General features: G+C 38.6%; 1 protein-coding gene across 6 annotated transcripts in view; it reads left to right on the top strand.

The window, feature by feature from the left end:
- PLA2G4A (phospholipase A2 group IVA) overlaps positions 1–25,518 on the top strand; it is a 107,204-nt gene extending 81,686 nt beyond the window's left edge. For 5 of the 6 annotated variants that reach the window (XM_048946646.1, XM_048946645.1, XM_048946647.1 and 2 more), the window contains 10 exons: positions 1,543–1,765; positions 3,978–4,092; positions 6,633–6,770; positions 7,101–7,193; positions 9,403–9,474; positions 11,622–11,864; positions 17,957–18,141; positions 20,548–20,743; positions 20,956–21,113; positions 22,602–25,458. In XM_048946646.1, the coding sequence (XP_048802603.1) occupies positions 1,543–1,765; positions 3,978–4,092; positions 6,633–6,770; positions 7,101–7,193; positions 9,403–9,474; positions 11,622–11,864; positions 17,957–18,141; positions 20,548–20,743; positions 20,956–21,113; positions 22,602–22,733 (1,555 nt within the window). In that variant the 3' untranslated portion in view covers positions 22,734–25,458. Of the gene's footprint in view, positions 1–1,542; positions 1,766–3,977; positions 4,093–6,632; positions 6,771–7,100; positions 7,194–9,402; positions 9,475–11,621; positions 11,865–17,956; positions 18,142–20,547; positions 20,744–20,955; positions 21,114–22,601 lie in introns of all 6 variants that reach the window. The other variant, XM_048946648.1, reaches the window with a different exon arrangement.
- Positions 25,519–27,281: the final 1,763 nt, after the last annotated feature.

Here is a 27,281-nt window from a genome sequence, read left to right as displayed (position 1 = left end):
GAATTAAAAATAAGAATTTGTGATTCAGATTTCACTGTAAGAGTCTGGCACCCTGGAACATGTTTCTGCTGGATTTTCTGGTTGGTGCGGCAGATTACTGCTCTCTGTTAAGTGATCTGGATGTACCTTTTCCAATTTGCAGCAAAAGGGGAAGGTCTGCTTTGACTGTATGACGAGCAGTTGAATTGTGTGGCATAATGTGAAGGCTTGTTAGTGTGTTTCTAGGGAGTAATAGGTAGTCCGTGTTTTGAAAAGATGTCAGCTGGGTGTGCGGTCCTTTCTCTAGAAAACCCAGGTGTGAATACAAAGTCACCTAATATAAACCTATAGAGCATGTTTTAAAATAGCAGGATTATCTGAACTGATTCAGTCAGAACCATGTTTGAAAACAGTTGTATTTAAACAAATTTGCTTTTGCTGTCTTTGTGATGTTACCTATTCAGAATTTTCTCACTTGATGAATAAATAAATTGACACTTTGGCACACTTCCTATTCTTTTTTTTTTTCCATGCATTCTGATAGTTTGCAATAATGCTCTTTTCTTTATTTTTTGAAGGGTGGAGTATCCCTTTCCTAGACGGAGTGTCAGGTTTTCGCTTGTTTACTCAGATGCGTGCCAAACCTTGGAGCAATGCATTTACCTACTTGACTGTTTCATCTGTCTTCTTGCTTCAACCTTGTGCTGAATTCTTCATCCTGTGTTTTCCTTTCTCTGCTCGGATGGAAGCTTGCTGCTGTATTTGTTCCACCCACGGGCTGACGTGCACGCTGAGCTTTAGAGACTGCACAGGGGCTTAGTGAATCAAGTTCTTACATCTCGCATGTGACGAAGTTCATCATGCCGTCAACTAAATTGCAGAGTAGTGACCTCAGGGCCAAGATTACACAGTGTGTGTGAAACTGCTATGCAGAATTATGCGTGAAGCATGGTATGTATATATAAGCCAGCTAATTGAATAAATAATAGTGAAAGGAGCCTCTACTAGGTTTGGATGGCATATCTAGAGTCTTCAACCATAGTTTTAATTGAGCCAGCCAAGCGAAAACCACAGTTGTCTACATCTGAATCTAAATTTTGTTTTGAGTAAACAAAACCTCAGTTTCCAGAGTTACTCAACGACAAAATTACAGTTTGCCCGATAGGCCTTCACTAAATCCCCAGTTAAATCCCTGCACAGGTTGTAGTTATTATGCTTCATCCTATTATGAAAACATCTATGTCCTGGAAAGTATGCTACCACACTGGTATATTTTAGGGTTTTTTGAATCTGTATATACCCATAGAATATCCAGTCCTCCTGTTTTTCTGCCTTCTGCAATTCTGTCCACTATCCCTTAAGCAGGTAAATGATAAACACATTAGAATTTTACATCATAAATACCATGGAAGTGTTTGTTGAGTACTTGCTTGTGTGTTTCCACTTACAACAAATTCTGTAGCTTTCTATACTTCGGAAAAAAAAAAAAAAGATTTACAGTGAGTAAAGTAATCAGCAAGTGAACAAGGCTTTGGCACTGAGAGAGCCTGTTTTCCATTGCAGGTACATGTCAACTTTGTATTCACACCCGGATTTTCCAGAAAAAGGACCAAAGGAGATTAATCAAGAATTGATGAACTCTGTCAGTCACAACCCGCTTCTGCTGCTCACTCCTCAGAAAGTCAAACGCTACATTGAAGCATTGTGGAATAAAAAAAGCTCAGGGCAGCCAGTCACCTTTACTGATATCTTTGGAATGCTTATAGGTGAAACGCTTATTCATAACGTGAGTGCATTTTTTTAATGAATATTAAAGCTGTGAAACTATTGCTTGTTTGATCTGTTGCTGTTTTGTTTTGTTTGTTTGTTTGTTTTAAATTACCTTGATAACTTTTTGCAAAGCGTATTTAGCAATAGGAATATTGGAAGTGACTGCTGAACAGATACTGGATAAGAAGCTTGTAAAATGCTTTCTGTGCTCTGGGGTATGTTTGGAATGGTTCTCATTTCATTAAGAGCTAGGAGAACATACGTTCATGTGCAGTGAAAATGAACTCAAGTGCTGGATAATTGCAGCATGCTCTTAGCGTGCATATAATCCATAGAAGTTGCTGCTCGAGCATTTTCAACAAACAGTTATGCAATGTTGCAACATCTTTACACACGTTCTGCTAGGAGAGAAGCAGCAGTTACTTAACAAAATATTATTTTCAATGTGAAAGACCAGATCCACATCTCTAATACTAATTGTTTTTCTGAGAAGTGACACAATAGCAGTGTTTCATACTGTTGTATTTTATTATTGACAAATCCTATTTGACTGAATCAGTCACAGACTTCAAGTTGAAATGAGTCAAGTAAGCAGAATTGAATTTGATCTTATCGTAAGATTGAAATGTGTTAATAGATTCGCAGACTTTTTAATGCACATGTTCATTTCATAAGTACATATGTTAGTTTTAAACATTAAAATACTGAAAAACAGGCAGCACAGCAAAGGAATGTTGATGATCCTGTGAGGCTGGTTAGAAGTCCCTGTATGCTAAGGAGTTAAGCAAATGCACAGATGTTTAGCTGAAATCTGAACCTGACACTGTCAGTAAGTAAAGAATATAAAGCTCTTGGTTTTCTGCAGGTATCAAGTCCTAGTCCTATCTTCGTTCTTTTCTTGATTGCAGTCTCGGTATGGGTGAGATGCAGGGCCCTTAGTTAGCCTCTTAGTGGTCCGTTTGCTTCTCCTAGCTTTTCCTGAGTTCTTAGGAGCAGCACAGACTGAAAAGCATTACATGATTGTTAGCGGCTGTTCTGAATGAGAGGTTTTTCCTTTAATGGTTTGCAGTATCAGCAGGGAAGAACCTGCATTGACCAACAGTACTGTTTCCTTTGTGATTATGTTATCTTAGATTCTGCATAGACTGCAGTGAGAGTAAAGCCTCCTATTTATTTCCAAGGAATCTACAACAGATACAAAGAGCACAGTGGCACTGTTTGACAGAGAAAATTCTCAGCTACAAAACACTCTTTTTCAGCATGTCACCACTATTACTTGTGCATTTTTACCAGTGATGAAGTGATGCCTCTGTGTCACAATGGTAAAAGTCTGCATGGCTGTCTGGAACATGACTTGTCTTTCACATCTCTGTCACCACCACCTCACTGTGCTCACATTCACTGATTGGCCTCCTTAAACGTTCACAAGTGTCAGTGAATGTCAGAGGATGCCATTTTTTTCTGCATGGAGGCTTTCAGTTCCACTCCTTTCCTTCATGCATACATCCATGTCAGGCACTATTCTATCAGACTGCCCCTCTGCTGCCAGCTGTCACACAGCAACAACATGTAACAGGATTTTGGTGTGAAGGTACAACCTCTTTTGCCATCCCACCAACATCTGCATCTGATGTGATGGACCAACAGCATAACATAGGAGGCATTATTTTCTGAGTAGCTCTCATATAACTCATGCTTGTATCATCTTTCTGTCAACTCTTTGCCCATCCCTTTCCTCCTGAGTTATCAAGTCTTTGAAAGGGTTGATAACAGCAGGACAAGGGGAAATGGTTTTAAGTTGAGGGAGGGAAGATTTAGGTTGGAAGTCAGGGGGAAGGTCTTTACAGAGAGAGCGGGGAGGTGCTGGAACAGCTGCCCAGAGAGGCTGTGGATGCCCCGTCCATCCCTGGAGGTGTTCAAGGCCAGCTTGGACGGGGCCCTGGGCAGCCTGGGCTGGTACAAAATGTGGAGGTTGGTGGCCCTGCATGTGACAGGGGGGTTGGAGATTCATCATCCTTGAGGTCCCTTCCAACTTGGGCTGTTCTGTGATTCTGTGTGATTCTGAGTTGTGCAGATAAAAGGCATTCAACCAAATTGTTTCCTTTTACAAGTTCTTCTGTTTTATTGGAATTATTTTGTCAATTTTCGAGAGAAATTGAGTAGTCTCCAAAAGTATCAGCAGGCTGTCATAGGATCTCTTTGGATGTAACTTCTTTCTTTTCACACAGAGAATGGACACCACTCTGAGTGACATGAAGGAGAAAGTCAATGAAGCACAGTGTGCTCTTCCACTCTTTACATGTCTCCACGTCAAACCAGATGTCTCAGAGCTTATGTTTGCAGGTATGTTTTCAATCTGTCCGCGGAATCATTTGTAACCAGGAATGAGAAGTGCATGAGTAAAAAAAGGAAAAGCCTGTTTGTTTGTTTTTTTTCTAACTTCTGAGAATAATTGTGTCGTGTTACTTGAATGCACTTCATTTTCCTTGTGGCAAGGACTAGGTAAGAACCTGGCATTTTATTAAACATTCTTTTGAATTTATCAGGAATTCACAGTGCTATGAACCGACTACAGAGAGTTCTCGTTTAAAACAAGAATAGGAACCTGTGATAAAGAATGTACCAAAGCAAAACATAATCATAACAGTTCTGACTGTTAGGAGAGATGTTGACGAAATAGACATGTTTGTGCTCAGTGGCTGCTGGGAATCTGACAGTAGAATCTGCAAGGATCAGTGAGCACATCCTTATGTGTGTACTTGGTTGCTGGGGTCAGTATGTGGACGCAGTCTATCAGAGCAAAGCAGCTTTGAGAAGAGATGTTGAATACTTCTATTCCTTATGGCATAGCCCGGAGCTGAGGTTTTGCTTGTCTTGTAAGGTGCATCTTTTCCTGTCCCTATTACCAAGTAAATCAGAAAGACAAATAGAGTGTATTTTAGATCAACTGCATAGACATAGGTGAGATCTTTCATGTTGTTTCAGAGTTGAGATACATTAGTTACATCAGGTAATGTTCCTTGGAGGAGTGATGGTGCAAGATTTCCTGCAGCTGATAATTGCCCTCATGCCCCAGGCTCTGCATGCTTTCCCAGAACTCCTGACCCTGGCAGCGCTGGCTGTACCCAGAACTGCAGTAATCGCTGTAACTGAACATAATTACAGTGATCTAGTTGAAGACTGCTTCTTAAATTACTTTTTATTACTTTTTTTTTTTTAATTAAGATATCTTCCTAAATGATAAAAAGATACTGATATCCAGTGATATCCAGAGAGGAGTGGAGGACTTCTGACATTGGTACATTTTGGAACAAGCCACAGATGAAGAACTAACCCACTTGACAGGGAAATGCCTAGAAACACCTAAGTGTTTCTCATGGTATCAGGTTCCATTCTCACTCTCTGTCTTTCAGTGTGAGACTTCTCTCTTGGGACACCAATTTGAGTGGCTATTGTCTCAGGGAGCTTCAGGAATGGCAGAAGAAGCTAAGGTTTTAAGACAGTTGCCTTATTTCTGTGAATAGAGTATGTTTTCAGAAATCATCATCATTAGTGCAAATAGAAAAATGAAAGCAGACAATCACAGATTTAAGTTAATTCTAATTCTAACTTGTTTCTCTACCAGCATGATTCTGAAATACGTACCTTCCAAAGCTTGTTGGTGACATGAAAGGCAAATAGCTTTAAGTTCCTGGACTGGATCTTTAAAGGAATTTCCTTTTGTTCTAATAACTGAAAATTTATTTGTGGTGGTTTATTTGGAAAGTAGGATGTTTGACTCATGTAGTTAAGCATTGCCCCACGAAACGAAACTCATAGCAGTCATGATTAAATCTTTCCATTTTGGGACAGATGGTTAACTTTCCTCTTACTGTTTCAAATGAAACATTGAATACCTGCATGAGTGGATAGCATCCTGTGATCTGTGGGGATTTCTGGAAACTTTCTTTTGACTTTTTGCTTCAGGGTTGTTTCTAATCTATAATTACATAAGTGACCAAATTGATCACTACTAAAAATCTGCAAGATAAAGCGGATGACTAAAGTAGTGAAAATGTAAGGTATTTTTTATTTACTTTTGCTCAAAGATGAAGGAAATTCTCTAATAGAAACAGTTCCACTTGTACAGAAACAGTAGTTCAAAATCAACTAAAATACATTTTCTAGAGACATAAGCTGTAGAATGTAAATCACTTCTGGAATTTTCTTCTGAGGTCAGAAAATGCTCTGGAATATTTTGCTTTGTGTTTGAATGAATCTTCTATTTGTCAAGTTAGTGTATATATTAAAAAAATATTAACAGTTTGATACTAGTAACTTTCTGAAGTGCCTCTCAGCTTTGACTTATCTTGCGTTTCTAAGAAAACATTTTTGGTGTAACCTTAATGCCTCTGCTATAATCCTTCACAACATCACACTCTTTCTTGCCATGTTAAATAATTTTTCTTTTGCCTTTGTTGCTGTCGTCCACAATTTGGATAGCATATTTGATGGGATCACAGTGAAGGAAAAGAAACCTGGAACTAAGATCCATATTGGTGCTTTATGTAACAAGGAATCATATGGGACTGAGAGATGAAAACAAGATGACATTTTGTGTTTGCTGTTTTTTGCCTTTTGTTCTTCCAACCTTATATTTCTCCTCCAAATATTGTTGTAATAAGAGGGAATGGAAATGGCAATTCTTCCTTTGCTGTGACGTAAGGCTGTTCTTCGTTTGCAAACAAAATGTTCAAATCTGCATGATGTAAGAGACATTACTGGTGGTTCAGAGCCAATTTAATTCATATTTGTTGCCTTGGGTGGGAGCCTCAGCATTTATGTGTGAACATCCTCTGTTTCTATTCAGATTGAGATTGTGATGCAAATTTCTTATTTTGCAGACTGGGTGGAATTCAGTCCGTATGAAATCGGTATGGCGAAGTATGGCACTTTTATGTCTCCTGATTTGTTTGGAAGCAAATTTTTTATGGGAACAGTGGTGAAGAAATACAGTGAAAATCCTTTGCATTTCTTGATGGGTAAGTACGTGATGGAAGGAAACTTGAAACTAATTTTAATAGTTAATTAACAGATGCTTATAAAAACAAGCACAAAATATGGGAAGCAAGAAGTACCATTGTAGTTGGTGAGAAGACAAACATTTGGAAGATTTCACAGATGTGGATTGTCATTTCCTAGCTTTGGGTTTCTGGTAAATCTGGGTTTGACATAATGTGTTCCATAATCACAAGTCTGTTCGGAATGAAAGCAACTACTTAAATATTGTAGTATGTAGTTGGCTTTTGTTTTTATTATTTCTTTTTTCTTCTTCTACCAGCCTCCATTCATTTTTTGTTTTCACTTTACAGGTGTCTGGGGCAGCGCGTTTTCTATATTATTTAACAGAGTGCTCGGTGTCTCCAATTCTCAAAACAAAGGTCCCACCATGGAAGAAGAACTAGGTAACTTTCGTAAATAGTTATACCATTAAGCAGAACAGTTCCTAACAAGATTCAGTGGACTCTCTGAAGAAAGATGGCACATTGTTGGTAGTGACTGTAAGGATGTGTAATGCAAGCAGATTGAACTGCTGACATTGCTGGATCCTAGAGAGGGTAGGGAAAGAAAACTAGAACTTTTCTTACTTTCACTTTCTTTTCTGATCAGTGTCAGATGAACATCACATGCATATGTCTACCTAATATTTTCATAGAGGTGTAATATTCTACCACTCTTATGCTAGTTTTTACAGGTTGAAAGATGACAAGTGCTGTATAGTTGCTTTTATAATCTCTTGACATAGTGCTGCATTACTCTAGAAATTAGTCGAGTAAACATAAGTTTTATCATTTCTGAATTGTTAGACTACTTATTTCTAATCAGAAATCAGCTGCTGGTTTCTGATCCTTCGCTTAATAATTTGGTGATTCTGTTTCCATTCCTAATGTACATATGGCAAAATAAGTGTAACAAAAGAATTGTAGTTTGCTTGGGTTAGACTGCTATTTGAGAATGCTGTTGTTAAGGAAACAGCTTTTTAACACTTTTTTTCCTATTAAGAAGGCATTACAGGGAAATTTATCTAAAGCAATAGACAGATCATTTTTTTTAGAATGAAGTTGAAGATGATTAAAAACCAAATCCTTAAGCCCCTCAGCTGTATCTCTCTTCTAATAGATGTTACTTAGCTGTTTGATACTGTACTTCTTTATGGAAGAAAATGGGACCTGTGCCTTCAGGTTCATATACCTCGTACATATCATGAGCGTTAACAACCAAGGAGGGTGTCTGTTAATGAATTTGCTACTAGAAGGGTTTATGTAATTGCTTATGATGTTGAGATACAGATTGTTATCTCCTACCCCTGGCTAACGTCTGTATTTATTTCACATGTAATTTAAAAAGTGTACTTTAAGATGTTAAAATACTGATTAGAGGAGAACCACAATCTGTTACCAGAGCTGCAGATGTCCCAGTAAAATCTCAGTACCTCTAGAGTGTATGGCAAAATGCCAGTGGGCATCAGAAGAGCCACGGTTGTACAGACAATCTGTTAGTCATAGTTAGCAGCAGCAAACAAGCACTTTTTCTTAAGGTTTGCTTTACAGAGATGATGTAATGTCCTAAAACTGGATTTGTTATTTTTGTTATCTTCCTTTTTAATCACTGATATTGAATTTTCAACTGTTTTGTGTGACGTGGCTTTAGAATTTGTACATGTTTGTCTTTGGTATGTGTGTGTATTTTATTGGCGTTTTTTGGATAGTGATTGAGGATCCCTGAGTATTAGAAAGTATTTAAGGAAAAATCCGTGATGACAAGAGCTCTTTTGTTTTATTATGTGATTTTATATAGCTACATATATCTTCAGAAAAAAGCAACAATGGTAGTCATCTGTATTTGTTATTCTTTACAGAGATTAATAAAGCTGTATTTTTTTTTTTTACAGTTGGCATTATGGTAAATCTCTCTGCAGTCTATATGCTTACAGGAAATAGATTTTAACCTTGAGGTAAAATAACAGAGTGATATTACCATTGCTTTAATATGGCATATGGTGGAAATGACAACCTAAAAGATGAATGTACCATCATAGAATATGATGATAGAATATTCCAAGTTGGAAGTGACCCCCACAGATCACAGAGTTCAGTCATTGGCTTCACACAGGACCACCCAAAACCCAAACCCTACTTCTGAGAGCAGTGTCCCAGTGCTCTCTGAGCTGCAGCAGTGTTCCTCTGTTTGAATATTAGCAGTGGATTAAGAGATCTCCTGTTGTCTTCTTAGTTTGCTAGGAGTTACTGAGACAATTGAAGCTATACATCTGAATTTTACTTCAGCTGAATGAGATGCGTCAAATGTGATGCAATAGCAGATAGTGTGTACTGCTTTAGGTTTTCCTTTTGTTGTTGTTTTTTTTTTTTTTTCTTTTTTCCAACCTTTTGGTTAATCTGCTTATTTCAGGAGCTTGGCAAAAATTGCAAGCTAACGGCAATGTATTCTGATCAGATTCTGAACATAGAGATGTCCACAACAGATTAAATTTCTTAGCTGTGTTCTCTATTATGAAAAATATCACAGTTTTATGCCTCAAATTGGTTTGAAATTCTTAGCTATCCTGACAGTTAAGCTGTAGTAGTTCAAAGTAATTTTGTATTTCTTTAACAGAAAATATTAGACTAAAGCACCTTGTAAGTAATGACAGCTCAGACAGTGAAGATGAATCACAGCATCCAAAAGGTAAGGAAATCAACACATTTTATTTCATACTTTACTTTCTTCATCAGCTTTCTTGTATCATATTCAAATTTAAAGGATGTTGTCAAATCCCATTTTCCTTAGTCTTATCAGCCTCTTGCAAGTGATAACAATGATAAAACTTAACTATTTAGCAGAAGGGTTTTAAAGGAGCCAGTGGCTCAGGAAAACAAAGATGTCTTGATCAAAAGCCCTCAGAAAGCCTTTGGCTTGACCTTGTGTCTCCTGCTCAGGTCAGTGAGTAAATGACTCTCTTGCATGCCTTCAGTCTTAGCATCCACCCAGCAAGGCTTCACAGTGATCTGCACTTTCACGTACATCCAAAAATCAGACTTTCTGAGCCAGTGATCTCCTGAAGTTCAGCAAGCAATGGAGCTCAGAGGCGTGCTTAAATTGTTATCAGCATAGCAAACTAGTACTACTCATTGTTATGAAGGGCTCCTTATCAAATATTTACTTGTGAATGGTTTACTTTGTGTTTCCAGTATTCGTAGATATCTTCCAGCACCTGTACAAACAATATCTGGTACAGGAAATTCCTAGTGGTTGGCGTAGTGCTTTAAACAGTGCCCAAATCCAGTTTCCCAGAACAGGCACAACCACGTGTGGTAAGAAAAGATCCTACTGAAAAAATACAGGCATCTGAACCACCTGAGGATGTGTGAGATTTCAGTCCAGGTTCCGGTCTTATCCTAATAACATTTTCTGTACATGATGATACAGGGATAATAGTGATTTTCATCTGAAGAATTCAATTATTTTTTTAACAACTTAGGCAAGAATGGGAATGTGGCTCCGTGTGCTCATTTGTAATTTTAAAGTCTGCAGGAAGAAAAGAAAACCTTGTGAAATTTTGAGCCTTTGATTGGGTCATTAGCTGAGCTGAATGATTGCTTTTTCATTTCCCTTATGTGTAAAATAACAGGGAGGGGTGATATCACTTTTTATGCTGCAGATTTCCTGTTTAAGTACTAGAAGCTCTTATTTAAGCCAGCAAGAAACACTACATTTTTTTCACAGTTTGTAGCCATAGTGGAGGACAACCTACAGATCTGTCCTGTGTGCACTTGCTTATCTTCTATAGGATATTTTTCTATGGATATTGGACCTCAGAACTCCGTGGTGTTTGATGTTTGTTATCTCTCTTCTTGTTTAAAGAGCCTGAGCTTGAGTGATCTCAATGTACAAAGCAATGGAAAAGCTGTGTTATGGCAGGTTATAAATGGGCACACCAGTCCAAGTCATTTTAGCATTTATAACATCTAGTTGTAGATATTTAAGACTGGACATTTCATTGTACTTCTTAAGTAAAATTAAATATTGATTATTGTCTCTAGTGAAGTTATCTTTTTCAGATATTTTAGAATTTCTGTGTGATAGCATTCTCATTTATGCAGATATCACAGAATTTATATCTGATATCTACAACTTTATGCATACTTCCGTATCCACTGTGACTGTGAGGAATACATCTAACTCTGAGATTGTCTGCAGTTAAGTAAAATAGAAATGACCTCTATTTGAGCAGACCACCCAGAGCCAGTATAAATACTGTATCTCCACCTGAGAAAGGTGGACATACCTTGGTATTTTCCAGTGGCACAGTAAAGGGATGTGCTCAGGAGAACCAAACAAAGATTTTATGAAGATTCAGAGGCCTAGCTCTGGTTCCTTAAGGAAAGCTGGATTTCTAGCAGTCAGCAAAGGATGAAAGAGATATCAGTATACATCCAGATGAATTTGAGTCTACAGTATACAGATATTGGTGACTCCAGTTTCTCACCTGAGTCTAGGACAGATAAAGTCATATTTTTCTTGCCTTTGCCATCCAGACTAGCTAAAATACAGCTCAGGTCATCTAACATAGTCCCAGCACATTTTCCTGTTGGATATATCCACACTGCTATAGTGCAAATGAGAACATTCGCTGGCTTGTAAAGGTGACAGGATGATTTCTATCCATTCTCTCCATAAGCTCCTTCATTCAGTCTGTGGCTCTTTGAAAGAAGGCAATGGCCTAGTTCTGCTTATTTTATTTGATATTTTATTTCAAAAGACCCAGAAATTTTGGTTTAATACTTCACACATTAATTAGCTTACCACTGAATTTTTTCCTTTGTCCTCTAAAGGCACTGAAAATTCAGAGGCAAATGAAGAGTATCAGAACAGCAGCCAAGAAAGCTGGGTGCAGCGAATGCTGATGGCTTTGGTGGGTGATAGTGCCCTTTTCAATACCAGGGAAGGACGTGCTGGGAAAGTGCACAACTTCATGCTGGGATTGAACCTCAACAGCTGTTACCCACTGTCTCCTCTGGCAGACCTCCTGACTCAGGAATCTGTGGAAGAAGATGAACTAGATGCAGCCGTTGCAGGTTAGTTTGCAGAAAGCCTGTGTTGCTGCATATTCATTGATTAAACTGTGTTCCTCAATATGGTAACATTTACTCAAACTACAGGGCTTACAACTGCTCTTGAACAAAGGTGGGACAACATTTCTCTATAAGCAGTCATGAGTACTGACCAGCACTGAAGGTTGTCAGATGACTGGGAGTCACAAAAGGCACTGCACAACAGTTTTGCCTGCCACCTACTTCCTGAATCCCCTGACAAGCTCTACAGCACAACTGCTACCATTTTGGCTTTGTTTTCAAGGAGATGCTGACAGAGGGGATCAAGCCATTTTTGTGTGTGGCACCCTTCATTAAGGCTGCTTCTTACTCACTTGGGCTGCTCCAAGGGATGGTCTGTGTTCTTTTCACAGGCTAAGCCTTTGGATGGAAGGAGAACCTCTCCTTTTCCTTCTACAGCTTTTCTGTAGCTTCTGACACTTTTGTTTTCCTCTGACAATCCTGTGGAGGCAGTGCACTTCTTTAGTTGAACATCCTTGCCTTCCTGACTCCATGTTCCTCCTAGTGTGACTGATCTGTCAGACGCATCTGCATTTCACAGTCTCAGGGGTTGGAAGGGACCTCAAGAGATCGCTGAGTCCAAACCCCTTGCGAAAGCAGGCACCCTACAATAGGTGGCACAGGTCAGCATCCAGATGGGGCTTGAATAGAAGGGGCTTCATAGAAGGAGACTCCACAACCTCTCTGGGCAGCTTGTTCCAGTGCTCCATCACTGCAAAGAAGTTTGTCTGCATGTTAGTACAGATCTTTCAAGTTCAAGTTTTAGGCCATTACTCCTTGTCCTATTGCTACATACCACTGAGAAGAGCCTGGCCTCATCCGTTTTCCTCCCACCTCCCTTTAGATATTTATTAACATTCATCTGATCCCACCCCCTCTCCCTGCCCCCTCCAAATTTCTTTTCCCCTTGCTAAACAGACCCTGGTCTTTCAGAATTTCCTCACACAGGAGATGCTTCAGGCCCTTCATCATCTTTGTGGTCCTCCACTGGACTCCTTGTTGGAGGTCCCTGTCTATTTTGTACAGGGGAGCCCATGGTCTGTATGGCCTCACCAGGACAGAGCAGAGGGGGAGGATTACCTCCTTCAACCTGCTGGCCACGCTCTTTTTAATGCACTGCAGGACAGCATTGGCCTTCTTGGCCCCCAGGGCACACTGCTGGCTCATGGCCAACCTGTTGTCCAGCAGGACACCCAGACCCTTCTCCTGAGCTCCTCTCCAGCAGGTCAGCCCCCAACCTGTACTGATACATGTAGTTATTCCTGCCCAGGTACAAGACTACACTTGCTCTTATTAAACCTCATCAGGGTCCTTCTATACCCAATTTCATCTTGTCATAAGCAGGAAGCAAGCATGCTGGTGGCAAACTTGAATTTAAGAAAAAAATCAATTTGCAGAAGTTGTTCAGTGCCTTTCCCCACCCCTCTGCATGAACTGCATGGTGAATAGGACAGTAGGTGTAGAGAATTAGGTATCACATTTAATTAGCATTTCAAAGACTTCCTATTGGCAGTGTTAATTACGCTCTGCTCAGTGAAAGCCTCTGAATTTCTGAGTTTTCTTTTGTCTCTGGTGCACTTTTATTCTTCCTTAGTAGACAACAGAGCGCTGCGTTATGGATGTGGTTTTCCCTATAGAGAAGTTAAGTCACAGTCAAGATACAGTGTGGAGTTTCTGTGGTACAAACTGCAATGCTTGTAGATTATTATTGACATCTTTCAAGTCAAGGAGCTGCCATTCTCTGTTCCTTCCATGTTCTTGTGTGGCAGCACAGCACTGTCAACCATCCCATGTTATAACAGTCACTTCAGTCCCTATTTTCTATCCAGAGGAAATAGATTGTCTCAGTCAGTCATTAGGCAATAGTAAATACCAGATGTCGTTTAAAAGCTTAAGGAGCAGGCGCTGTCTAATGTGTATTTGTTAATGTAACAAATCCCTTTGAGTGGTTGTATAGTAATTTCCATCTGTACTCCACTTTCTAAATATTTCTACCATCTCAGAGGTGTTTACAACTGGGTAATCTTAATATTTATAGTGGTTCTAAAAGAGGCAGGAAAGCGGGTAGTAAACTTATGGTTGGAAAAAGTGACAGTTGATGAGAGTTTTGCATAATTAAGACACGTGGATAATCTTCAATATCAACTATCAGCTTCCTGGATTTTAATTTCAGTTGAAGTAAAATGCAGGCTTGACAGAATGAGTCTGTTTCTCCGAGGCAATTACTTGACTGTCTGTCACCTGAAAATTCTTGGGCTAAAATGTCTGGTGGAAGTTTGCTATAGCTGCAAGTTTTTAGTGTTTTTTGGGAGCCCAGATTCATAAACCTGAATTAACAACTGAAAATCTAACATCTGTGAATGGCTCCAATGTAGCCAGGAGTAATAAAAAGCCAAAACAAAGCACAAAATGTCAGCAGTTAATCTAAAAATTAATCGTTCAGTAGTGCAGAACATATCCACTTTTTAATGCTGCTGGTGAATTTTGCTAATAGCTGTAAGAACCTGGGAATCCAGAGGAATAGATAGAAAAGAAACTTAGGAATAAATTTGAAATACCATGTATTACCATGGCACTGGTTGCATTTAAGCACTGCATATTTATTCCTATCAGTAAGAATTTTCTTAGCAGCTTGAGTACAGAGAAGTCTGGATTTCTTAAACTTCGCTTTTATTAACCCCAAACAGAAAAGTAAATGAATAAAAATGTATATGAACAGAAAAGTAAATGAATCAAAAAGTAATGTTTTACATCTCCAGTAATCTCAAGCCTTTCACAGACACAAATCATGCTCTGGGAGTTCAGCATGAGTGTGCAGTCTGCTTAGAAAGAAACACTCCTACAGACCAGATTCTGTTCTTGTGACAATCAGTGGGATTACTGCTGCCTAAGTCAGTGGGCCAGCATCTAACTCCTTAAGCACTGAAGCAGAGAGTGTACATGAGAAAACTGCTCTTGCAGTGGGCTCATTAAGAGTTATAAATTGGTGAAAATGCCAGTCTAGCACCTGTATTTGAACTGTATTGTGATTTTGTTTTTTTTCATGTGTGTGCTCTACTTTGTGAATTCTGTCTCTTTGGTGCTTACATCCCCAGCTTATATAATGAAAATACTTGGCATCATTTTGCTGCGGATTCCGTTTGTACTGAGAGTTTTCTTAACTGACTACAAATATGCTTCAAAGTTTACATTTCTTGAGCAGTTTCATTGTGAATTCAGAGTTGTTTTATTTCTGTGCCTTAATATTACAACACACCAAAATTCCTTGAGAAAATGCCATATGAATAACAATAGGGGAAAAAAAAAACAACTTACAATTTCCACTTCCTTACTTATAATCTCCACTTCCTTGCTTCATTATTTATGGAAACTCTGCTATAGTAAATGCACGTCAATAGCAAATGCCCTTTTCATCCTCCTTACTTTCATTGAAGCTGCCATCTGTGACAAAGTTTGGTCGCTAGAGCACAGTATTTTTTTATTTCCAAGCAGCTCTTGTTTATTTCCAAGCTGGCTGTGTATCCGATTGCTGCAGACCAGGCAAGCATTTCGTGCTTCTCTCTGTTGGCTGTTCCATGACCTGAAAGCTTCTCTTCATACAGATACGTCTTTCAGAAGAGCAGTCTGCCTGATCTGAAAATTCACATCCCAGGCTCTCAAAGCATAAATATTATTTCAGCCTTCACTCTGGTGCATAATGGTGGGCTGACGTAGCAGGGCTACTGGAGTACGTGGTGTGATAGTCCTGGGAGCGCGTGTTGTAAAATATAAATGGAATAAAGGTTTCTTACCCAGCCCTTTAAAATAACTGCAGCATAGGGTATAAAGTAAGCAGTGCTTCATTCAGCATGGTTCAGTCTGGCTGCTTGTCTTACCTCACTGGTTCTACTGCTGGCCTCCATCTCCATCATGTAAATCCAACCAAACGACATGCTGAGTCTGCCCTTAAGTTCAGGACGTTAAAATAAAATAACTACTGGATAATCTTCACTGCATTTTTAATTCTGGACACACAGCATGGACATAGGTTATGTTTTGGAACTTTTCTTCTCAGTTCAAAAACTAGATTTACTTCTAAAAGATACTGTGATAAAAAAAAAAAAGCTCTAAAATTGAATTTCTCCTGTTATTACAGGAGTCCATGAATAATGATAACAATCCATGTGGTCGTTATAAATTCAGTGATGATGTTACAATGCTTTATCCTATTAAGTATCTTAACAATTACGTTATGATAAGTTGGAAAATAGTATCCCGAACACTGTCTCCATAGAGCTGTCTTGTTTTTGGTAGGGGATTTATGTATGCAGTAGCATAAAAAATACAGGAGGTGGTACAAACTTAATTTAAAAGATCACCGTTAACTTGACTTGGCTTGAAACTCAAGTTTTATAAAAAAAAATCTAATACAAAACTTGACCAAAGATGTTTTTTCAATTTTTGGGAATTCTAGCAAGAACAAAGGTTTAAAATGAATAGTAGATTGTTTGAAATACAGTCTTCAAAAAAGGAGAGGGAGATCAGAACTGTTTTAATTGTGCTAGAGGTGTGTGTAGTAAGTGTATCTTTTCAATGGCAAATATTGGATCGTAAGTAATACGATAAATTCTAATATAATTTCATTGATTTATGCTGATTAATAGGTATGAAATATACCTGTTTTTCAAATAAGTCTCTTATTCAGCTCTTTAGCACCAAGCAGTAATTTGAAGATGTTTCTTATAGGAATCAGAGCAAATATGAGGAAACTGGTGAGTCATTTTTTTAATCATTTTTTATCCAACTGCAGTTTAGGGAATAATAATAACAGAACTAAAAAAATACTATAAATGTTTTGCTGCTCATAGCAGTATTTTTTTCTCATGGATCCTGAAATGAAGAAAGAAGTTTGTTCTTTCAAACTGGAATTTGAATCAGATTTGATCTTCTTTTTTTCACGTTAAAATATCTTTCTTTCAGATATTTTCTACCACTAATAGGTAGATGATAGTAAATTTAATCATACAAGAAATAGTTGCAGCATTCTATTCAGCATTACTTAGATTACACTGCCCTCTATAGATATTGTAATTTGTTTTTAGTTAAAAAGCTAAACCATGAATCAAAAATACTTTTAAAATCTGGAGCTAGAAATAATTGTCAGGAGCAAATTTTTACCTACTTACAGGGATGGTTTAACAGTATCCAGAGGATTGGATAGCACAAAAACACCCGCCAAAACTCACTTGGTTTTCCTGACTGGCACCCAGAGAATATTGGGATTGAATGGAAAACATCATTTTCCTCAGCCCTCCATTTGGACATCGATGGAATGACTTGACTCAGAAGGAATCTTAAATTAGGTTGTCTAGTTTGAAAACATTAGGTGTAGGAACTATTTTATAATGACAGTAAGTAGCTAATTCTGTCCACTGCTTAATTTCAGATGTGAATATGGGTTACAGTAATGAGGTCATGAGGCTTGGAGTGGGTTGAGAAGCAAGTTGTTTGACCTGTCATCCTGAACAGTCAGGAACAGACAGAGACAAGCAGTGCCCCAGAGCAGATCCACTTTGAAGCTCTGTGGGCAAATTCCAGTTATTTGGGTGAAGAGGAGCTGGAAAGAACAGAAGGTTTAGGTGAGAAACCTGGGGAGAAGGCTAGGCAGGGATTGTAGGGCATGGGATATACTTTAGGATTCTATCTTGGCATCCCACAAACACTTTCCTTTGTGTCTTGTGTTGTTGGGTTAAGGGATAAAGTTAGTAAGGCCAGGGATAAAGCTGGGCATCTGTCCTCACCAGTTACACCTTGAGCCACTTCTGCTTCTGCCTTGAGGCAGGGAGTTGCTGCACATGACCTATTGGGACCATCCCACCTGTTTCTTTTTCTGCTTCTCTAGTTGATGAGATTTAAGGTGATATATGTGTTCTTTTAATGATTAGCTGCAATAGTGAGCATTTTAAAGTTTCTAGATTCTTCATTACTTGGGGAAACATTAAAAACTCCATCAAAATTGCAGTTTTTAATTGATTGATGTGTTCCTGTTTTGTTTTGTTTTCATTTGTTCTGCATAGATCCTGATGAGTTTGAGAGGATATATGAGCCACTAGATGTGAAGAGCAAAAAGATTCACATTGTGGACAGTGGTCTTACATTTAACCTTCCATATCCACTTATCCTAAGACCTCAAAGAGGAGTTGATCTCATCATCTCTTTCGATTTTTCAGCAAGGCCAAGTGATTCCAGTCCGCCTTTCAAAGTAAGTAAGATAGGGTATTCTCTTATTTGCATTAATAAATTTAAGTTAAATTTTATTTTTCTAGTTGAACTGGTTGCTCACTTAACGCTGGCAATTCTGTCTGTCTACAGCATTAAAGCAATTTGTTTCCACACAAAGGCAGAATATTCCACTCTGCCTCAGTTCCTGTTTACATGACTTACACAAGGCAAGTGACACAAAGTAGAAGAATGTAATTTGCATCTCTGCAAACCACTGTTTAGAGTAGTAGCTGTGTTGCTTTTTATGAAAGTCTTGCTGTCATGCTGAATTGCTGATTTTATATCAGTAGTTAACAGTTAAGTTTACTGTTGTGCTTTTAGATCTGTACAGCTGTTCTCTTCTGTGATGCAAACTAATGTTTTTCTGTCATTGCCTTGTCAAAACAGGTTTTTACTCAGCTACTCTGGTATTGCTAAATGTATAACATTTTGTAAATGAAACTAACTGTTCATTTTCATCTCTCTAGGATAATCCCTGTGCTGTTTTAAGTAGTATGCCTAAATGTGTTCATGCCAAGGCAAAAACCACAGAAAAGTACAGATTAAATACAGAATAAATACACCTGCTTACTTTCTTTAGCAGGTGTAGAAAGCATGGCTGTTAGGCCACGCAGTCTGTACAAGTTCTGCATCCAGACAGCTGCAGCTGATCAAAAAAGGTTAATGTTGAATGATTTGATAGCTGATAAAGAAACAGCAGCACTTCATAGTCTATTGTGAGGGTCTTAAAGAATAGGGAACATTTATTTGAAACCCAAGTGAATTTTAATAAATAAGTTTTAAGGAAACCAAAAAAGCATGCTAATTGAGGAACACCTGGTGTTCTTTGTTAGTGTACAGGCAACTTTTAATTAGAACAAAGAAAGAGCTTTTTTTGTCCTTCTGACTATCAAGGAACGAAACCTCAGAACAACATTAAGATCACAGTTTTCAAATGCAAAGAAAAGCAAAAGGACTAGAAAAGAATAACTTCATAATCTCCAGGTGTCTTGGGGGCTGCTGGAAAGAGTAGAACTCTGAGAGGAACTGGAGTAGTGCCAGGACCTTTCATTTTGATTCAATCCCAGAGTCGTCTTTCTTCCTCTAAGTATTTATTCATTTAAAAATTTCTTTCCTAATTTGTCATGACTACCTTCCATATCAGCTGGATTTACTGATACAATTCTGTCATCTCCTCTGAAACATTTATTACACTCTTTTTTATGTTCTGCACATGGGGCCTACGTAGAAGGCTCTACGTAGTTGTTTCTATTACTTTTCCTATGCATTGAGCCTTCTATCTCAATCCGTTGCAGTTTTCTGTGCCGTTTTGGTGAACATATCTAGATGGTGTCCTGAAAGTTTTTCTATAAACTCTAAGTTTGAAAAGGTGAACTCATTTTACAAAAGAAAGGACGGTGAGAAATTTAAATGATGCCTTGGGATTTTAGTGGTAAATGGTAAAGCTGCTGTTGAAGGGAATGATTCATTTGTTCCTGAAGCACCAATACGTGTATAATAAAAATAGTGATGTACCTCTAGCTAATGCGCATAGAGCCCACCACATAGAGGCAGAGGTTGCATGATAATGGCCTAAAGGACAGGAACAGGTTTTGTTTACTGGCTGTGCATAGTGCTATGAAGAGTAGATGTCAGTTTAACAGTTGGGCTTGTTCTGTCTATGGTAGCACTCTGATACGCTTTTAGTACTCTACCGCATTGGAAAATCAGCCAGCTGAAGTCAGTGGCTCCACACTTGTTTTATTGTTTTATCGTTTTATACCCACTGTCTCTTAATCTCTTGTGTATCCAAAACATTTGCTCCAAGAAAGGTCCTATTTCATTTAAAACCAAGACTGAATATGTTGATTTTCCTTCCCCTCCCTTTCACACACCCTTGTTAAATGCTTTTGAGTCATTATTTGCAAATTATTTTGTTCACTGACTTGTTAGAAGGAAAAAAAGACTGTTTTCTAGACTCTTTTGCTTAGCATGCTTTCAAATGCTCCCCTGTGTTGTGATGTGACTGGGAACATAACAATGCGTGGACTTGTGTTTATTAACTCTCACTCGTTTCCATAGTGCTGATACTCAGTTTGCAAGTAGAATTACAAATGTTTTTTTCCTACCTGTCAACTCTGTAAATTCAAATGAAGATTTATTTGACAGACCAATTCTTTCCTTCCTGTGAATCATCCCAGGTGATGAGGATTGGGCAGACTGAGTTAGCTGCTCGGTTTGCTGTACTGGGTCTTCTGTACAAAGATCAGCTTGATTAGTTCTTCTGCAGTAAAGAAGTATGAGTTAATAAAATTGCTTCTAGAACTGACATCCGGTTGAACTGCATCCTTCTAAAGAAAAATCCTGCTTTTCAATGAGTGCTTATATGCATCTTGTTTCTTTTCAGGAAATTTTACTTGCTGAAAAATGGGCCAAAATGAACAAGCTTCCTTTCCCAAAAATAGATCCAAATGTTTTTGATCGAGAGGGCTTGAAGGAGTGCTATGTTTTTAAACCAAAGGATACCTCTTCAGAGAAGGATTGCCCAACTATAATCCATTTTGTACTGGCAAACATCAACTTCCGGAAGTACAAAGCTCCAGGTGAGCAAATTGTTTGGGATGCTGTATCTAGCTGTTCCTTTAAAAATGTTTCATGGCGAAGTGATTAGAGGCCAGAAATTTTTTTGTCTTTGAAGTGTCTGTTACGTTTAGGACTGTTATGTTTAGTCTGTTATGATTAGGACTTTCAAAAAACCCTTAAAAAGTAAGATGGTAAGTCTTAGATTGTGTTTGTGTTTTGCTTTTGTATGCAGGTCTTCCAAGAGAGACAAAGGAAGAGAAGGACTTTGCTGACTTTGACATTTTTGATGATCCTAATACACCATTCTCTACCTTCAACTTCCAGTATCCCAATGAGGCTTTCAAGAGGCTTCACGATTTAATGGAGTTCAACACCCTCAATAACTTAGATGTATGTATGCCAGTGTTGAAGGGTCTTAAACTATCTAGATTGTTAAAAGAGGGGAACAGATGATCTAAGTAAAGCCCTTTATCAGCTATACTGATGGTACAGAGGTTTTATTTCAGTATTTACCTGATAATTTCGAAGTACAAGGTGCTTCCTCTATTTAGTTGTGCCCCTTGTTTTCTCAAAATTGAGGCTGGATCAAAGCCATTGATAGCCAGTGGGGGCTGGATTAAGCTCAAGATAGGCTCTATATGAGCTTATGTAGAAGTGCGCTGATGATGGGTGCACACACAACAAACTGTGGTATGGTTGACTTGTGTCCTTCCAGCATGGGAAGGAATGTAGAGAATCAGGTCACTGTAGGTAATACAGTGACTGGAATTACATGAAGAAAGTTGGATGGGATGCATAGGGAGAACAGGACGAGTAGAATTTGGTCTTCTCACCTGACCTCTATTTCTGAAGTTCTGTAATACCAATTTTATAGGAAGCATTACCATATACGATCCTCTCTCCATATACTGCGAGGCAAATATGCTGCTGAAAAGGTCAGGAGGTGCTGCCAAGCAGATAAAAAAAAGTCTACTTTCAGGGCTAGGAAGATGGACTGAATATCATGACTTTCTTCCAAATAGAACTAAAGAGTAGTCTTGTGTTTCCTGCAGCGCTTGAACCTGTGCTTGTCAGGACCTGTTCCCATTCATGTTCCATTCTACTTTGGTTTCTGTGATGTTTTTGTCATTTGAAGATCAAAAGCTCTGCAGGGTAACTGAGCAAAGGTGATTGTGTAGGATATGCACTATTATGTTCAGGTTTTTTTACCCAGGCCTGTATGTATGATGTTTTTCTAAAAAAAAAAAAAAAAAAAAGAAAAAAGGGGACGTGAAACTTCTTTTGTAAAGAAATTTCTTCACCTGTTAACTTCACAACAATTAATTATACTTTTTAATTGATATTAACTGTAACATGGGACCATGACTGATAACCCAGTTCCCACATTATCTGTAGAGTAGCTTTCTATACTCACAGATGTATCATCTGTGGTAAAGAAAGGATTATTTTTTTTTTCAGTGCAGTAAGCAGACCTTGCTACGTTGGGACCAAGAAAGCAAAAAGGAGGGTGTAATCCTTCAAGATAATCATGATTTAATGCATTAATTAACTGTGAATTTTTGCATTGTTTTGATTTACCCTTCAGTGTTGTTTTGGAACTCGCTTCAGATGGTTTATGTTCCTAAGTGACTTCTTTGACATTGGTGGTATGCTATCATAGCTTTATCTATAAATTACATTTCAGTCAGTGTGTTATGCAGTAAAGAAATTGAACTCATAATGATACTCAGCAATCACTTTGTTGAATTTTGGAGCAGAGGTGGAATTAAGAGTAGCAGACATTAAGATCTGAAGGGTTTTTTTCTATGAATTTTATCAATTAGTAATCATTGAAACTTAGTTACTTTCCTGAATGACATGTTGTTAAATGTTTTCCAGGTGATCAAGCAGGCTATGATGGAAAGCATTGAATACAGAAAGGAAAATCCATCTCGCTGCTCTGTGTCACTTAGCAGTGTTGAAGCACGGAGATTCTTTAACAAGAACAATCTTAACAACAACCACACGTAGAGAATGTGTCATAGGTCTGCTGCTTCAAGAAACTGATTCTATCTTTATAACTGGATTCAGAAAGACATTATGAGAGCAACACTCCTCTCGAAAAAAAGGGCTGTGCTGAACTCCTGAAAACATTTTCTTGCGAATTTTCAATATTATTTTGTATTTCCTTTTTTTTTTTTTTTTTTTTTTTTTTTTAACATTTAAAGCATTTCAGTATATTGATATTCGTATTTTAAAAGCTATGTACGTATGTTGGTATGGCTATAAAGTCACTGAGTTTATTGTCTTTATTTTTTATCTTAGGAAAGTGTAAACACTGGTCTCTCTTAGTAGGACAATTGTCTCATTCTTAATTGATATCAACTGGCATCTCCTGAAATGTGAGATGGAATTAGAAACAACAGAATAAAAGTTTACTAGCAGAGATAATGCAGATGAGTTCCTTACCATGGGCCCTGATTCCATTCAGATTGCATCAGTGAGATTTCCTTCAGCTTTACTTTAGAAAGTCAATAATTACTAATACTGTTCAGTGCACTTCTCTTGAATGTAAGTCACTTGACTGCTTGTTATTGCTGTTAAGATTGGTTTCTTGTACTGGAAGGGGTTTTGCTTACCCATAACCATTGGATGTACTGACCTAGCCAAAACTCCGTCATCAAGCTATGTTTCATGTGTTGCTTTTCTTGACTGAGTGGCAAACAGCAAATGTTTGGTAACAAATGCCTATCAAAAAAAAGCGAGATCTGTACAACTTTGAGATTATAAGTAGGGTGTTCAGCTGGTTATTAATCTTAGTAGAGCTTTCGTAATGGTTATTTGAAAGGATCTGCTCTTGAATCTTTGAGTCGCATATGTGTTCACAAAAATCAAAGTCTGCTTGACTGACATTTAAGAATACATACATCCATCAAGGACAGGAAAAAAAAAAGCCAGCTTTTTACATTTCCTTTTTCTCTCTTGTTCCACAAAATCACAGTGCTTGAGGTTTTTTTAGCTGGTAGCACCTGTATGTTAGGTAGTTGTCAGTTCACAAATTTCTACACAAATTGTTTCCAGATAAATTAAAAATGATTTTGCATGTCATGATTAAAAGCATAACATTTCTGCAAAGGAACAGTGGCAGTGTTTACTAGGGATAAATAAAATATTCCTAGGTAAGAATGTGAAGTAGTTAATCTACTAAGGGTTGTGTTTTGAAGTCTATTTTTAGTACTTCCAATAACTGAAGACTGCAAGTTAGATACAGGTTATTTGAGTACCATCTGAAAAAGTGATGAAAGTCTTCATAGTAAATGTAGTTAAAAAGTAAATATAGAGAAAAATATAGTCACACTTGAAAGACTTCCAGCCTCCTTTGAAATAATGTAATCAGCTTGTATATAACATAGAAAAGAGCAGAAGGAGCTGATGGGGCCACTGGTGGCACATATGGGAGCAAGAAGCAAGAGCTGCACATTTGAGAAGTGCTTGGCTGGCTTCTCTTTGCATCTCTTTAATTTCACGGGATTAACACTCAGCAGGTGTACCTGGCAGTCCCAGCAATTTTTTGTCAGCTGTTCTCTTCTGGAGTTTGGAGAAGGTGACAGGGACTGAACAGTGTGGCTAAAGGTGGACTTACTGTCTTTGAAGGTCAGTGAAGAGCATAAAAAAGATATTTGTAGAGATTTGGACAAAAACCGTCCTCAGCTATGCTGCGAGTTGCTTGACCGTCAGCAGATGGAGAAGAAAAACACACTTTAGGAATATCACTGCAGTGAAAACAAGGCACGTAATTGAAGTTGTTTGCAGGATTGTGGTCAGAAGGCAGGAGTGTTTCCTTGCAAGAGTTTTAAGGGAGGTTTTGGTCTCAAGATTTCTGTTGACTCTAACAGACCCCCTTATCAGTCTGAGGGGGCCTTCAGTATCCTAGCAGACACAGAGGCAGTCATCACAAGGAATAACATCACTTTGAGTAAAGACTATTTGAAGCAGGTCTGATCTTGTTTGATAGTTTTCTGACAGAACAACTTTTATAGTAACTGCTCATTTATCAAAATTTGTGCTAATTCAGTGACTACTCATTTTATTGTGAATAGCTTAGATATTTTTTAATTGCTAAAATTTCTAAGCCTGTGAGAAGGAAAGTAATTATACTATGTAATAGGTACTGCATCATCCCTCCTTAAATCTGCGTGCGATGCTTGGTGATTAATAACACTTTCTGCATTGATTAATAGGTTTCGTTTCTGTTTGAGTTAATGCATGTTTAAAATCAAGAACAAAAATAAAAGTATCTTATCTTAGTGCTGCATCATTTAAACATTTTTTCCAATAAATTTTGCAGTACAGGAAGAAACTGGTACCATGATTTTATTGTAATATTTTCTTTGAATTTTTTTTTCCTTCTGCTAACATGAGTGTTTTTATATTTTTTTACGTTATAGTATGTACTTTCTCTGTTTTATGGCAGTGTTTTATCATGCGTTATACAGTTTATGTTATTGCAGTGTTATCAGACAAAAAGAAACACTTACTGTACTTGGCGCCTGCTATTTTTACTTTGATCATTTATGTGGTGCTTTCACTTTATTTTTTTGGTGAAGGTTATGGAACACCTCTGTATCTGGAAGCTCTCGGGATAGCTTACATGGAAGACATTCAAGGCTTTGCTTGTTAAGTCTTTCTTTTCAGTTATGTTAAAAACACAACTTCCTCAAGCAGCCCCATGTGTGAAAACAGCATTTCAGTCATTTTCCTACTGTTGTGTTCTGCTACCACCACATTACTGGATAGTTTGTGCTGCTGTGTGCACATCTGATTGCAGCGTGGGTTTGCGTGCTGCGTTTCTGCTGTCTTTAATCTCAGATTCCTTGAAAAACTGGCGAAAGTCAACATGTTCATTCCTTCTAGCTTGTTCAGATCAAATAGCTGTTGGTTTGTTGCTTCTGTTTGCTGAAAGCTGAGTACCTGCAGGTACTTCACAAACACAAGGACATTGTTTTCTCCCTGGGGATTGTGTTGTCTGCCTGCAAGGGTAGTGGTTTCTCTGCCTCTGCTGAACCCAAAGTTATCATAACAAAACCTTGTTCCAACATTTTCAAACATTTAAAGTGTCTTTGACTCCCCAGAAGCTCATTGCCAAGTTCATAATTGTCATTTCACAGCAGTCTCAATAAAACCTCTTCTAATTTTATGCCCATAAACTTCAAGTAGAAAAATCCATCATGGTATGATGAGCAGTTTACAGATTGAAACCTATTTCAGGCCAGCTGTACAGCAGACAGATAATACTTCTAGTCTTACCCATCACATTAAAAATTATGTGAAGGGGGAATAGAAGTGAAAAACCGTACAAAACCCTTCCACTTCTGATAAGTGAGGAGAAACCAAGAACATATGCAACTTTTTGCTTAGCCTTCCTTCTAACTATTCTTGGTCTGTTTTAGCCCTGGGATCTTTAAAGGTCATCTCATCCAACTCCCCTGCAATGAGCAGGAACTTCCACAGCTCCATCAGGTGCTCAGAATGTGGTCTAGCCTGGCCTTGAAAGTCTCCAGGTATGGGGCTCTCACCACATCTCTGGGCAACCTGCATCAGTGTCTTACCACCATCACTGTAAAAGACTTTTTCCTTATATCCAATCTCTCTTCTTTAAGCTTGAAGCCATTTCCCCTTGTCATCACCACAGACTCTGCTAAAGATTCTGTCCACTTCTTTCCTGTAGCTCCCCTTTAGATAGTAACAGGCTGCTCTCAGGTCTCCCTGGAGCCTTCTCCAGGCTGAACAGCCCCAGCTATCTTGGCCTGTCCTCATAGTTGAGGTATTCCATCCCTTTTGTGGCCCTCCTCTGGATGCACTCCAGCAGGTCTACATCTCTCCTCTACTGAGGACTCCACACTTGGATGCACTGCTCCAGGTCAGGTCTCACAGTGCCAAGCAGAGGGGCAAGATCACCTCCCTTGCCCTGCTGGCCACATTTCTTTTGATGCAGCCCAGGATATGGTTAGCTTTCTGGACTGTGAGGGTACATTGCTGGCTCATGTTCAGCTACTTTCAACAGTACCCCCAAGTCCTTTTTGGCAGTCAAAAAGGACTCAGTTCTTTCATCCCCCAACTTGTACTGACAGTGGGGGTGCCACAACCCATGTGCAAGACCTTGCACTTGGATTTACGGAAGCTCACGAAGTACTCTTTTGCCCACTGGTCAGACTGTTTAGGTCTTTCTGGATGCCATCCTGTCAGGCATGCTAATTGCACCCCACAGCTTGGTGTTGTGTGCAAACTTACTGAAGGTGCACTTGACCCCTCTGAAGATATTAGAGTATCGATCCCAGCCCTGACCCCCTGGGGGACAGCACTCATCACTGATCTCCATCCAAACATGGAGTCATTGACCACCAGTCTCTGGACTCAATCCTGCAGCCAGTTCCTCATTCATCGAATAGTCCTCCCATAAAATACATCTCTTTCCAATTTGGAGAGAAGGATGTTGTGAGGTACTGTGTCAAAGACCTTACTGCAGTCCAGTTAGGTGATAGCAGCAGCTCTTTTCTTGTCCACTGATGCAGTTACACT

The sequence above is a fragment of the Lagopus muta genome, chromosome 5, assembly GCF_023343835.1.
Source record: "Lagopus muta isolate bLagMut1 chromosome 5, bLagMut1 primary, whole genome shotgun sequence".
NCBI lineage: Eukaryota > Metazoa > Chordata > Aves > Galliformes > Phasianidae > Lagopus > Lagopus muta.
This window is presented reverse-complemented; position numbering and strand designations above follow the sequence as displayed.